Consider the following 15358-nt stretch of genomic DNA (forward strand, 5'->3'; position numbering starts at 1 on the left):
AGGATTGAAAATAGATAATTTTTTCCTCTCTGGGGAACATACTGTAGTGTTGATATTTTCTAATTCAAATTTGGACCCAGGAGGCCCTCTCATCAAATTAGCCCAGAAGGAGGAGGGGGAGGAGGGATGAAGAGGACCCCTTTTGCATAACTCGTTCTCACTTACTTTAGAAGAAAAAGGGATGCTGGTTTGAGAGGTTTTGGGGTAAAACACATACTGTTTGTTCATAAAAAAATTTAGTGATGTCTGCAAAACATTTTTGGAACTGACCCTGAAGCAAATAGAAAGCTACTCTTTTCATGTAGTAAATACTTATTAAATGCAGATTTGCGTAAAGCACCAGACCAGAGGCTAGGATGGAACATGAATTCACTCTGAGTCTAGTCCTCGAAGTGCTTACAGCCTGTAAGGAAGAGAGGATATTCTTTTAAAAATGAAAGCAGTGGTTGATAGTTTTGCACGGTAGTTATAAGTAAACAGCACAGCAGTATCCCATAATAGTTAACTGCATCTAATGTTTTGTGACCTCAGTCTACTTAACCTCTCCCGGAGTCCCAGGTCCTTCATTTGTAAATGGAGATACTTAAGGGTTAACAGAGTATTGACCTTATAGAATTGCCTGCCAAATAGAAAGCATCTAATACATGGTAGTGGTCTTGTTTTTTTAAATAAATTCTTTCCACTCATCTTTAAATCAACAGTGGTCTTTGATTGAAGTTCAGGTGCCCAGGGTTGGGAGATTCCACTGGCATCTATCTCCTAATCTACTGCAGCAACCAGGAAAATCTCTCCATTCAAAGGCCTCAGGTTAAGGATGAGATGTTTTAAAAGGCATCCTAGAGCTTTCTGTCCTTTGCTGCTCTCCCAACCAATGCGGACTCCCTGGGGGTCAATCCAACACTGTAGGAATTATGTTAAAGCCTGAAGGTGTGTGTATGCTCCTGGGTTTTTGTTTGTTTGCTTTCGTTTTGCTCATGTACATTTTGGTTTTAAAAACCTTATTATTTAGCATTTCATCACCATTTCAGTGCAGTATGGCATCCTGATTCCGTTGTTTTAATTCCTTTCTTCTTCTGATCTATTTTGTTCCGCTTACCATCTACTTGAATCTTCCAGAATTCTGCTTATACTTTCCCTCTAATTTCATGCCTCTAATTTCACCCCTCCCAAATTAATATTCTACTTTTACAACATCCTAGGGCCTTTTAGCTCAAAACCTGCTGCGACACAATCCTACAATAAGTGCTAGGAAGTGTGATTAATGCTCAGGAGAAAAATAGCCTGTGGGTCCAAGCCCGGGGTTTGGAAGAGACAGACATCTGCAGAACTGGGGGAAGATGGTTTTCACCCTTCACATTTTTGGAATGAGACTAGTAACTTTAATACTAGACTGACTTCTCAGATGAGGAGTGAAGACAGCCTGCTTCATCTACTGGGATCACTTTACTTTTATGGGCTTTTTTTTTTAAATGATGTTTCTGCTTATATAAGAAGCTGGATGTCCTGAAATCCATGGTTTTTCATATCTATAACCACTGGATTTTAGGTAAGCCACATCCCCAGTGTTGTAGAAGAACAGAGGGGAGGTGATGAAACTTTCACCATATATACCCCTGACCTGCACCGAGGAGGTGACGAGTAGTAGTGAGCCTCTCTCAGACCTCCAGCGGCGAGGTGAGCAAATGTTCTGAGCTAGGCTCCCACCACTGCTTCCACGATGATGGCTTGTCCAGTGACACCCTAACCTTCCTCCCACAGCCATCCTAGGAACCCTCTTGCTAGGCAGGGCTCCTAGCACATTTTGCTCTCTCCAAGAGTCAACACGCCAGAGCTGGATCCAACTTAAAATCATTTTTTATTTAGTTATTTTGATTTTTTTCTTCAAATTATATTAAAATCTTTTTCCGCCATAAAACATATTTTTTTCATATTTTTCACATACCCCCTATTGTGAATGCGTGTATGTGTGTATGTGTAGAGAGAGAGAATGGTAAAGCAATTATGGCAAAATGTTAACACAACAGTAGGTGAACCAGAGTGAAAGATATATGAATGAATTCTTTGGACTTTTTCACAAAAAAATGTCTTTAAGAAAGAAATATATTTTTATTTCCAGTCATTTTTCATTGCTCTTCTTTATCAGTTCTCCTTCCCAATTTTCACGTCCTTATTTTTCCAAATGAACTCTACCATCATTCTGTGAAGTTTCCATCCTAGATCCCATTGGTATTTTGGAACGACATATGAGCCTGCACATTGATTGGGGAATTTAGATCTTGATCAAAATATTAATGTTTTCCTCCCAGGAATAAAACATTTGCTTGTTTATTTATTTGAAACTTGTGCTGCATGTCTTAGTAAAGTCTTACAGTTTTCTTCACATTAGTCCAGGATGTTTTCCATTAGGATTATTCCAAAAGCAGTTTACATTTTTATTGCCACTGCTAGAAGAACTCTTTTTACCCATTTTATAATTAACTAATTACTGCTGACATATGGAAATGCTACTAAGTTTTGTTTACCCACTATATAGCTACTCTTCTAAATTACATTCATCCTAACAGCTTTTCCTTTGTTTCTTCAGGGATTTCTAGAAAGTTTTATTGTCTCTAATTTAAAATACTTTGTTTCTATCAATGTGCTGCCTAGTGAATATCAGCGTCCTTTGCATCCTACTCTAGTTCCAATTTTTAATGGCAAAGTTGTTTTGTTTTTACCATTTTAAGTATCATGTTGGCTTGTTGCTTTATAGTAGTTTTAAAAATGATGTTAAGAATATATCCTATTCCATCTTTAAAAAATGGTAATAAATGTTATCAAATACTATTTTGGATTAATTGAAATTAGCATTTCAGTTTTCATATAGAGTTTATTCAAGTGAGATGGGCAGTGATCTGTTTCCTGTTACTGAACTTCTTTTGCTTCCTTGGCACAAACAAACCTTTGAGCCAAATTCAAGGTCCATTGCTAGTTAATACAAAGGTCTTTACAACATACTTGCAAACCTTCATAATCCATTTTTTCAGTTTTAATTTTTTAATTGCCTTTGTTTTCACCATTTATTTATTTTTAAATTATCTTTATGCTTTGCTATAAACCACCTCAACTTGTAGGGGAAACAGGGCCACAAATTAAAGGAAAAAAAAAAAACTCTTTATGCAGTAGAAAGTACAACAGAAGAGACACAGATAAAGTGCTACAGGGGTTTAGAGGAGGATGCTGTCGGGGTCAGGGGAGGAAACAGACCTGTCACCCAAATGCGATGTTTAAGATGAAACTGGAGGAAAAGTATTTCTACAAAAGGTAGAAGAAGACAACAGGCAACTGTGTTCTTTCAACATGTCTGCATCTCTCTTCATCATGACACTGGGCAAATGTACCAGTCTCCCCGCTCAATCTATAACCTAAGAAATAACAGGAATGGATACTGATTGTTTCCAGCTATATATCTTTCCAGAAATAACGTAAAAAGGAGCAAGTCCTAAAAAAGGCTATGGTAAATATACATTATTTTCATCCATTAATAACTGAGATATGCTTGATACATCCTTTCAAACTGCCAAGCTTGTGTAATTTCTCTCAGCAGTCATTTCCGATGGAGACAAGCGTCACACTGATTCAGAAGGCTCTACAAGGACTGCTTCGGAATCACCAACAAACCGCCACAGAGCTTGAGATTCTTACAACGGCCCCTAAATGCACAGAAAGCGTTGGCTCTGCTATATTGGTTGGGATACATGTCAGGGTCCCTGAATCTGTGCATATTTGAGATAATACTGCTTCCTTCAAGTAGAGAGCGTTTGACAGTTAACAAAACAACTTAACAACAAAACAATTCTCAGTTGAGGAGGAGGAGGATAACGATAATTTTCCCATGTTACAAAGGGGAAACTAAGGAGCCAGACAGCTAGCCATCTGGACAAAACACAAAACAGTTATGCCTATTACCCAGGGCTTCTGATTCTGAATCCAAGAATCAGTCCCTCTGTTTTATGGTACTACTATTATAAATCCTGATAACAGATTTATAACTATTCTGAACAACCACTCTGGAGTGACTTTTAAACTCTCTCCTATGACATTTTAAACTGGGGCCAAAAGTGCCCAGATTAACTGGCACTTTCTAAATCCGGGCTCAGGCCTTGAATATTTTTTGCTTGCTTGTTGCTCTTACATTAAACTTAAGGTTGAAGTAGAGTAAGAAAGCAGAAGTAGAATATAAACATTTATGAAATAGAAGTGAAGAAAATGACAGCAAAGATCAATAAAACTAAAAGCTGGTTCTCTGAGAAGATAAACGAAATTCATAAATCCTTAGCCAGACTCATCAAGAAAAAAAGGAAGAGCACGCAAATCAATAAATTTAGAAATGAAAAAGGAGAAATCACAACTGACACCGCAGAAATACAAAGGATTATAAGAGACTACTACAAACAACTATATGCCAATAAAGTGGACAACCACGAAGAAATGGACAAATTCTTGGAAAGGTACAATTTTCCAAGACTGAAGGAGGAAGGATTAGAAAATATAAACAGACCTATCACAAGTAATGAAATTGAAACTGTAATTAAAAATCTTCCAACAAACAAAGTCCAGGACCAGATGGCTTCACAGGTGAATTCTATCAAACATTTAGAGAAGAGCTAACACCAATCCTTCTCGAACTCTTCCAAAACATTGCAGAGGGAGGAACACTCCCAAATTCATTCCATGAAGCCACCATCACCCTGATACCAAAACCAGACAAAGATATCACACACACACAAAAATTATAGAGCAATATCACTGATGAACATAGATGCAAATATCCTGAACAAAATACTAGCAAACAGAATCCAACAACATACTAAAAGGATCACACACCATGATCAAGTGGAATTTATCCCAGTGATGTAAGAATTCTTCAGTATACTCAAACCAATCAATGTGATACACCATATTAACAAATTAAGGAATAAAAACCATATGATCATCTCAATAGATGCAGAAAAAGCTTTTGACAAAATTCAACACCCATTTAGGATAAAAAGTCTCCAGAAAATGGGCATAGAAGGAAATGACTGCAACAGAATAAAGGCCATATATGACAAACCCACAGCAAACAACATACTCAATGGTGAAAAACTGAAAGGATTTCCACTAAGATCAGGAACAAGACAAGGATGTCCACTATCGCTACTCCTTTCCAACATAGTTTTAGAAGTCCTAGCCATAGCAATCAGAGAATAAGAAGAAATAAAAGGAATACAAATTGGAAAAGAAGAAGTAAAACTGTCACTGTTTGCAGATGACATGATACTGTACATAGAAAATCCTAAAGATGCCACCAGAAAACTACTAGAACTAATCAGTGAATTTGGTAAGGTTGCAAGATACAAAATTAATGCACAAAAATCTCTTGCATTCCTATACACTAACAATGAAAAATCAGAAAGAGAAATTAAGGAACAAATCCCATTTACCATCGCAAGAAAAATAATAAAATACCTAGGAATAAACCTACCTAAGGAGGCAAAATAATTGTACTCAGAAAACTATAAAACACTGATGAAAGAAATCAAAGATGACACAAACATATGGAGAGATATACCATGTTCTTGGATTGGAAGAATCAATATAGTGAAAATGACTATACTACCCAAAGCAATCTACAGATTCAATGCAATCCCTATCAAACTACCAATGGCATTCTTCACTTAATTAGAACAAAAAATTTTACTATTTGTATGGAAACACAAAAGCCCCCAAATAGCCAAAGCGATCTTGAGAAAGAAAAATGGAGCTGGAGGAATCTGGCTCCCCGACTTCAAACTATATTACAAAGCTACAGTAATCAAGACAGTATGGTACTGGCACGAAAACAGAAATATAGCTCAATGGTACAGGATAGAAAGGCCAGAGATAAACCCATGCACATATGGTCACCTAACTTATGACAAAGGAGGCAAAAACATACAATGGAGAAAAGACAGTCTCTTCAATAAGTGGTGCTGGGAAAACTGGAAAGCTACTTGTAAAAGAATGAAATTAGAACACTCCCTAACACCATACACAAAATTAAACTCAAAATGGATTAAAGACCTAAATGTAAGGCCAGACACTATAAAACTCTTAGAGGAAAACATAGGCAGAACACTCTATGACGTAAATCACAGCAAGATCCTTTTTGACCCACCTCCTAGAGAAATGGTAATAAAAATAAAGAAATGGGACCTAATGAAACTTAAAGCTTTTGCACAGCAAAGGAAACCATAAACAAGACGAAATGACAACCCTCAGAACGGGTGAAAATATTTGCAAACGAATCAACGGACAAAGGATTAACCTCCAAAATATACAAACAGCTCATGGAGCTCAATATCAAAAAAACAAACAATTCAGTTAAAAAATGGGTGGAAGACCTAAATAGACATTTCACCAGAGAAGACATACAGATGGCCAAGAGGCACATGAAAAGATGCTCAACATCACTAATTATTAGAGAAATGCAAATCAAAACTACAATGAGGTATCACCTCACATCGGTCATAATGGCCATTATCAAAAAATCTGGGGGCTTCCCTGGTGGCGCAGTGGTTGAGGGTCCACCTGCCGATGCAGGGGACACGGGTTCGTGCCCCGGTCTGGGAGGATCCCACGTGCCATGGAGTGGCTGGGCCCGTGAGCCATGGCCACTGGGCCTGCGCATCTGGAGCCTGTGCTCCACAGTGGGAAAGGCCACAGCAGTGAGAGGCCCGAGTACCACAAAAAAAATAAATAAATAAAAAATAAAATCTGGAAACAATAAATGCTGGAGAGGGTGTGGAGAAAAGGGAACCCTCCTGCACTGTTGGTGGGAATGTAAATTGATGCAACCACTATGGAGAACAGTATGGTTGTTCCTTAAAAAACTAAAAATAGAACTACCATATGACCTAGCAATCCCACTACTGGACATATACTGTGAGAAAGCCGTAATTCAAAAAGAGACATGTACCACAGTGTTCACTGCAGCCCTATTTACAATAGCCAGGACGTGGAAGCAACCTAAATGTGTGTGTGTGGCGGGGGGGGGGGCGGGGTATGTGGCCTAAATGTCCTAGCCTAAATGTCCATCGACAGATGAATGGATAGAGCAGATGTGGCACATATATACAATGGAATATTACTCAGAAAGAAACAAAATTGAGTTATTTGTAGTGAGGTGGATGGACCTAGAGTCTGTCATACAGAGTGAAGTAAGTCAGAAAAGAAAAACAAATACTGTATGGTAGCACATATATATATGGATTCTTAAAAAAAAAAAAAAAAAAGGTACTGATGAACCTAGTGGCAGGGCAGGAATAAAGATGTAGACATAGAGAATGGACTTGAACAGGGGGTTGGGGGGGAGGAGCGGGAAGCTGGGGCGAAGTGAGAGTGGCATGGACATATATACACTACCGAATGTAAAATAGTTAGCTAGTGGGAAGCAGCCGCATAGCACAGGGATATTTGCTTTGCTATGACCTAGAGAGGCGGGATAGTGAGGGTGGGAGGGAGACGCAAGAGGGAGGGGATACGGGGATATATGTATGCATATGGCTGATTCACTCTGTTGTACAACAGAAGCTAACACAGTATTGTGAAGCAATTATACTCCAATAAAGATCTATTAAAAAAAAAAAGTCAAGATCTGAGAGGCTTCAACTTTCCATGGAGCATAGGTACAAGCTAGTATTATGAGGAAAAAATGTCCTTAAGAGGTTTAATTGTTAAAAGCTAATTTTCTTGAGTTTTCTTTAGCCAGGATGTTCTAAGAATGAAAGTGATGGATGGTACTTCTCAAAGTATGAAAACATCAATGTCCCAGAGTTAAGTGTCTATTCTAATTGCTGTGCACTCCAAAGAGTCCTTCAGATTGCTCACCTGTGTTATTTTTACTTGCTAAAGCAGAGGTGTCTGGGTGATGAATTATACAAGGTGCTTTCACTCAGCACCACTGGTGTGTTATAATAAATACTTCCACTGAAAGACAAAGTAAGGAAATGCCGAACATTTTCATAGTGTGTGATATAGATTTCATTCTTGTTTTTTTAAAGACAAGTAGTTACTAAATTTTAATCTAATTATGTATGGTCATACAGGTGAAGTTGGCAAAATTGTTTCAGAGAAATAATGAAGGCTTCAATCACAAATGTATGTCCATTCTGCCCTTCAGAACACACCTGAGAATAACCCACACACAAAAGCATAATTGAGGACGTGGAAATATCCATTTGCTAAAAGGAAAGTAAGGTAGTGGAGCCCTAGTAGTGTAGTGAAGAAAAATGAAATACGTTATAATCAAACTTCAATTTCCATTTTTCTGCAACCTTTGATACTGCTGCTTAAAAAAATACAGTGCATTTCCCCAACTCCCAATAAAAGCAAAATGACAGAGGGCTATAATCTGACTTCAATTTCTTATGGTTTTTTGCAGCAGTAAGGAAACTGCAGAAAATACTCTTCTGGGTAAAGGGACAGAATTAAGGGTTTCAAGTAGTTTTTCCTTATCTTAACAGAACCCCAATTTTCTTCAGCTACCTACCATCCTATGGCCACTCAAGGAAGGCTGGTTTCAATCTTGGGAGAAGCTAATGACTGGTCGACCCTCAGAAGGTTCCAGTCCCCTCTCAATGACTGAGTTAGGCACAGGCACAGGCCATAGTGTTAGTCAGTGATAACGAGAGAAAGTTTGCTGAAGGGCTTTTGGGTCTACGGCCATACCACCCTAATACGTCCTACTTCGTCTGAGGGCTTTTGGAAACATTTTCACACACCTAAAAGAGACTCACTGGAAGAGAAAGCCTCTTGTTCACCTGGACCTTGTGATGGTAGCCACCATTTTGTTACCAGCAATGAGGACAAATTTGGTACACTAAGAATGGCAGAACCAAAAGATGGAAAGAACTTGGGTCCTTGGTGACACCACTGAACAGATAACCCCAGGACCTACTCAACTGTGAAATTGTGACACTCAATAAATGTTCTTCTTACATTGACCATTTTGAGCTGGGATTTTGATTACTTGAAGCTGAAAGCCTCCTAACGGACTCCCAGTTGATTATTATTAGGTCAGGGCTAGAGTAAGGTAAGCTTGTCCCTGGTCCTGGTCCTGCACATTATCATACTTGCAAGTTCTTGTCACACCCAGAAAATGTAATCCAATTTTAGAATTTTATGCCCAGGACTGGAACATTCCTTTTTGTCATTAAAATTCTTCTATTGGTTCCCACTGCCTGGTGAAATCCAAACTCCTCTGCACCGCAAATCCTTCTATCTTGACTCTTGCCTCTTCTTCCAGCATCTCCTCCATTTTCCTGTTCCCTTGAGCCTTCTGCTTTAGCTACACTAAAGTACCATCCCTCAGTACCTGCAGGGGATTGGTTCCAGGACTGGCTGAATCCAAAGACGCAGAACACGGAGATACGAAGGGTGGACTGTAGAATTCTCTGAACCTCTGGGTTACTTTCACCTACAGTTCTCCCTGCCCAGAATTTTCAACAGCTGCTACCTACCATACACACACAAGGGCCTGCCTGGTTATTCTTCCCTTCATCTTTGTGACTCCACACACTCAAATATCTCTTCTTGGAACATGTCACATCGCTTCCTCAGCCCACCTGGCTCCCCATGAACAAAAAAACCTGAACACTGCCTCTTAGTGACATTAACATAATTTAAATGTAACTTACAAATAGTAAGATGTTTTATAATTATTTGTTTATGTGAAAGACTCTCCAGTCAGCATGTGAGCTGCCTGAGGATGGAGTGTGTCCTCTAAGTCCTTGTCATCAGGGATTAGATCCTGACTCATAGAGGAGGAGTCCTAGGTTTTTTTGTTTTGTTTTGTTTTTTTGCAGTACACGGGCCTCTCACTGTTGTGGCCTCTCCCGTTGCGGAGCACAGGCTCCGGATGCGCAGGCTCAGCGGCCATGGCTCACGGGCCCAGCCGCTCTGCGGCATGTGGGATCCTCCCGGACCGGGGCACGAACCTGTGTCCCCTGCATGGGCAGGAGGACTCTCAACCACTGCGCCACCAGGGAAGCCCGAGTCCTAGTTATTGAATGAATGAGTGAGAGACAAAAAGAAATATCCTAGTTCTGACTATAACTGGAATGTAACTGAATGAGGTGTTACATACTCAAAAGATAAGTAATTAACTTATTTATATCAGAAATCAAGTTTTCATTACCTCCCTCAATGATTTATTATTGCTTTGGAGACAGTACTACAATAACAAAAACAACAGTAACATTTTTAGCTCCTATTAGGAGCAGGGTTTCTTCATGAGGACTTCATAGCTGTAACGAGTCTATCGATTTATCTGTGTTACGCCTCCCTTCTTCGGTAAGGAAACCGCTTCCTGCTTCCCCCGACCCTCACTCACCCCACACTCATAAGCATACCTCTTCTTTTGGTTTTGGTTTGTTTTTTGTTTTTTTTGCGGTATGCGGGCCTCTCACTGTTGCGGCCTCTCCCGTTGCAGAGCACAGGCTCCGGATGCGCAGGCTCAGCGGCCATGGCTCACGGGCCCAGCCGCTCCGCAGCATGTGGGATCTTCCCGGATGGGGCACGAACCCGCATCCCCTGCATCGGCAGGCGGACTCTCAACCACTGCGCCACCAGGGAAGCCCCATACCTCTTCTTTTGAAAACTTGCTCCTCTACTTAATCTTGTTCTTCTAAGTGGGGCTGACAATTCTACAACACAGGACATGGGGATATGCGACTACATCCAGGTCAACAGTATTCTTTGTAATTTTTAAAATTGAAACTAAGAACACAAGTGCCTTGCTCTCAAACGAGCCTCACGAAGAAAGCAGGTTAAAAGAAAAAATTTAGTCATAATATAGAGAGTGAAGAAACAAGGGACGCTGTTCCAGGTCTTGGTTCCAGCTGTCACTTAAACCAGGGCACTCTCCCTCCCTCGCTTAACCTGCAGTTTCTTTCTAGAAAGTAAGATCCTACCACTTGCCAAAAAACGATCCCTCTTCCAACTAAAGCAACATCCGTTATCTCATTTAACCCTCTCAGCAAATAGGTGCGGCCGATATTATGTTTATTTTATGGATAAGGAACCAGAAGCTCAGAACAGAGAAGAAGCATGCCCAAGGCGCCTGATAAACAGCTGAGCTGTGATTCAAATGGGTCATTCAGATTCCAAAATGCAAGCACTCGACTTCCCTGCCTCTTTCTGCACCCTTCTTTGGGCAACCTGAACTCCAATTTGAGCTCAATGACCCTAGACAATATGCAGTAAGTACAAGGCTTCTCTTCATTAATAAACATAGATGCTATTGATCTTAACTCCTGGGGGTGTTACGGACTTCAACTAAACAACCTTGATAAAGCGCTCTGAGTACATAAGCAGGCGTCGTTTTCCAGACCACACCACTAAACATCTGCCTTTTCCGATATGCCAATAATTGCGATGCAGAAACGGCACTTTTTAAAAAGCAATCTAAAAGGGAAAAACCTGTGCATAACTATTTGGTGTCAGTAATTTAACTGAACATTATATGTTTGCTTTAGACACCAAAATATAACAGGTATTTCAGAAGTGGGTTTCCTCAAAAGACCTTAAGTTAAATCAAAAGACAAAACATTTCTAGAAAACTGAATCTTTCCACTTCTGTAGAAAAATCAGTTAGAACTTTAGTTGGGTACTTCTTTGGTCTCAGTACTTCCTTACAGATGTAATGTTGACCATGATGTGCCAGGTCAATCATTAACATGAACCTGAGAAAAACCATGAATTTAGGAATTGAGAAAAGCAAACACACACAAACCAAAGGAAGATGGATCTGCGTGTGAACCTAATTTTCCTCAGAAGAAAAACAGATATCTCCTCCAACATAAGGGTTCACTCAGATTTACTTCTCCTATTAGTAACTTATTTAATATGGCAATGAACAAAAGGCAATCCATTAAAAAGCAATTTTCCTCTTACTACAGGGTGTTTTATAATTTGATGTCTAGCACTCAATCAGAATATAGCAATCCTGGGCTTCCCTGGTGGCGCAGTGGTTCAGAGTCTGCCTGCCGATGCAGGAGACATGGGTTCGCGCCCCATTCCGGGAAGATCCCGCATGCTGCGGAGCAGCTGGGCCCGTGAGCCATGGCCGCTGAGCCTGCGCGTCCGGAGCCTGTGCTCCACAACGGGAGAGGACACAACAGTGAGAGGCCCGTGTACCAAAAAAAAAAAAAAGAATGTAGCAATCCTTTAATATTTTATGAGCAGAAAGCAACTAATTTGGGCATTTCTGAATCTGTAGATTTCAGAAATGTGGGAGTCTTTGGTAGGCCTTGCAAAATGTCAAGAATGGCCTTTGCAGTCAGTAGAGGGCGAACACAGGTCAACCTGAAATCTCAAACTATCAAAATATTGGAAAAAATATGCTTTACAACAGATAATGGGTAGATAGATAGATAGATAATATATAAATATATATATAATATTTATACACACATTTATAACCAATAGGAAAAAATATCAGTCTCACCTCATTCTTACACTTTCCCAAATGCAAGACTGACTCTTGGGGCCAGAGACTGTATCTGGTTCACCTTTGCACCTGCAGTGTCCAGTATAATCCCTGGTACATTGTAAGTAATCTGTAAATTTTTATTAAACAAATGAATAAATGCATTTGTCATCTTAGATGAAGGAAGCCTGTCATGAGTATGTCAGGTCCCAGCTGTCCAAGCCCAACCTCACTGCAGAGACCAGACCTGACCAGATGCTAAGCAAACTGTGGCAGAATGTTGAAATCCTTCCCTGCAACAGAAGGTTCTCACCTTCTGGAATAATATATAGCGCAAGAACAGCATCTGGGGCACCTCCAGAGATCCCAAAGGTATTTGCTTTCATCCCCACTCTGTTACCTCAGCCCATGCGAATGGGATTCTATCCTGGCTCCTGGCTTGACTACCATGTCTTGAAAAGTCTGGGAAGGCTGCTCTACACCAGCTAGAGGTCAGCTCCTACTCTGTACCAGTTCCCTCCCCCAAAGCAGAGAGTGACGTCCACCTGAGCAGCACTGTCTGCTCAGACTCCTGCCACCAAGGTTCCCATCTGCCCACCAGATGGGGCCCCACTGACAAGGAGGAGAGTCCAGATCAGATCCACGTTTACCTTGCCCACACACAGCCTGAAATTTGGCTATCTTGTCCAAGTTAGTTTCCCTAGGTTGAATACTATCTGTTCCCAGGATACTCCTCTCACGCCTACCACTACAATTTCAGCCACCAACGTTACTTGTGATACAGACAAAATGAATGCAACTACTCAAATCATCACCTCAAACCCTACCAATCTATTTCTGGGGAAATGTAGGAATATAAGTGCACAATGAGATTTATGAGTACATTACCCAAGGACACAAAAGTCATAAGTGGCAGAGATGGAACCAAGCTGCCCCTTGTCCCCAGTATTCTCCTTCTAGTCCACCATATCTCTGTTCTGTGCTAACTTTTAACATGTCCATTAGGCAAAGGAGAAGAGGAGAAAGCTGGGTATGGCAGTCAAAGCACAGAAGAGTATACCTTCTACTGCCATCAGGATGAGAGCTAATAGCCAAAGCAGGCCATTGGGGAAGATGAAAATGAAAGCAGGGTAAGAAAAGGACATTGCAGGGCAATAACCTGGACACAAGAAGTACCAGCCAAGCAGAGCATGATTCTGCTTCTTCTCCAGTTTCTCAAAATCTTGGATGGTCTTGCAGTGCTTTTAAGCAAGTGACTTTCTACAGTTTCCCCCATCAAATTGAAATGAATGCAAAATACGCATGGTTATCAGACTGAGGAATTCAGGAGAATTTGTTTGATTCAGGACTTGAATCCTTCAGTGGAATACACAGTAAGCTACAGAGCAGACATAAATCTCCACAAGTTAGTCGAATGAGGAGTAGGAAGAATAACTCACTTCAAGCACCCAGATAAACTGAAATGTTAACATTGGTGATAAGTGAACCCAAGAACAGAAATCTCTCAGGTCAGGCTGCTACTCTTAATGCAAAAATGCCCTAATTTGGGCTCACTAGTAACAAACTTCCATGGCAGTTCAACGTCCACTTCAACTTCTTTCCCCCACACCCCTACATGGGAGGATGATAACATCTTGGTCAAACAACTCAAACTCTTAGCTTCGTCCTTATTAAGTTTTAAATTTTTAAATTTACCTCAGCAGTGTGTGTAGTCAGTTCTACACTGTAAATAAAACATAACCCCCTTTTCAATTTAATCTTTAGATTCTTTCCCATTAATCATTTCAGACCATTATTTTAAGCTCTCAAGCAGGTGACTAAATATTTACGCTTTCACAATAATAGCAAACACTTGACATTTCTCTGGTATAAACAGCCTTCTCTGGTGCCCATGTTATTAAGCCTACAAGGAAAGATTTATCTGTGTGTCAGCTCTATAGCTGGTGGAGGGAATGGAATTTACCCACTATAGGAAGACTCAATGCTGACAATGATTTCAGGCCAGATTAAATCATATTTGCCTTAACAAGTTAAAGCCAAATTATGCCAGTGAGCAAAAGGCAAGAAAATTATCATGCTCTCTATTTCTAGGTATCCTCCCCTAAATTTTACAATATAAGGAAGAAAAAGAGCAATAAGCATATTTCTGACCACATTTTTCATGATCATCTTCCCATTTCCTTCAATAATTCCTTCTTTCATAGAGAAAGCATTCTAAACAAGTAAAATACTGGAAGCAAGAGGATTTCATTAAGGTATGCAATTGTTCTTTACATAAAAATGATGTTTCAAAAAAAAGAAAAAAGATTCAGCTTTATCGGAACCAAGATGGCAGAGTAGAAGGACGTGCTCTCACTCCCTCTTGCGAGAACACCAGAATCACAACTAGTTGCTGGACAATCATTGACGGAAGACACTGGAACTCACCAAAAAGATACCCCACATCCAAAGACAAAGGAGACGCCACAGTGAGACGGCAGGAGGGGCGCAATCACAGTAAAATCAAATCCCATAACTGCTGGGTGGGTGACTCGCAGACTGGAGAACACTTATACCACAGAAGTCCACCCACTGGAGTGAAGGCTCTGAGCGCCACGTCAGGCTTCCCAACCTGGGGTTCTGGCAACGGGAGGAGGAATTCCTAGAGAATCAGACTTTGAAGCCTAGTGGGATTTGATTGTAGGACTTCGACAGGACTGGGGGAAACAGAGACTCCACTCTTGGAGGGCACACACAAAGTAGTGTGTGCATTGGGACCCAGGGGAAGGAGCAGTGACCCCAGGGGAGACTGATGAAGACCTACCTGCTAGTGTTTGAAGGCCTCCGGCAGAGGTGGGGGGTGGCGGTGGCTCACCCTGAGGACAAGGA

The 15358-nt window shown here is 40.6% G+C and overlaps 1 protein-coding gene across 3 annotated transcripts in view; it reads right to left on the reverse strand.

The window, feature by feature from the left end:
- Positions 1–1086: 1086 nt before the first annotated feature.
- Positions 1087–15358, reverse strand: part of LOC114902000 (engulfment and cell motility protein 1) — a 313303-nt gene continuing 299031 nt past the window's right edge. For all 3 annotated transcript variants that reach the window (XM_029234323.1, XM_029234321.1, XM_029234322.1), the window contains exon 16: positions 1087–3404. In XM_029234323.1, the coding sequence (XP_029090156.1) occupies positions 3295–3404 (110 nt within the window). In that variant the 3' untranslated portion in view covers positions 1087–3294. The remainder of the gene's footprint in view (positions 3405–15358) is intronic.

Source organism: Monodon monoceros, unplaced genomic scaffold (genome assembly GCF_005190385.1).
Source record: "Monodon monoceros isolate NGI ecotype Baffin Bay Population unplaced genomic scaffold, NGI_Narwhal_1 Super_Scaffold_2, whole genome shotgun sequence".
Taxonomy (NCBI): domain Eukaryota; kingdom Metazoa; phylum Chordata; class Mammalia; order Artiodactyla; family Monodontidae; genus Monodon; species Monodon monoceros.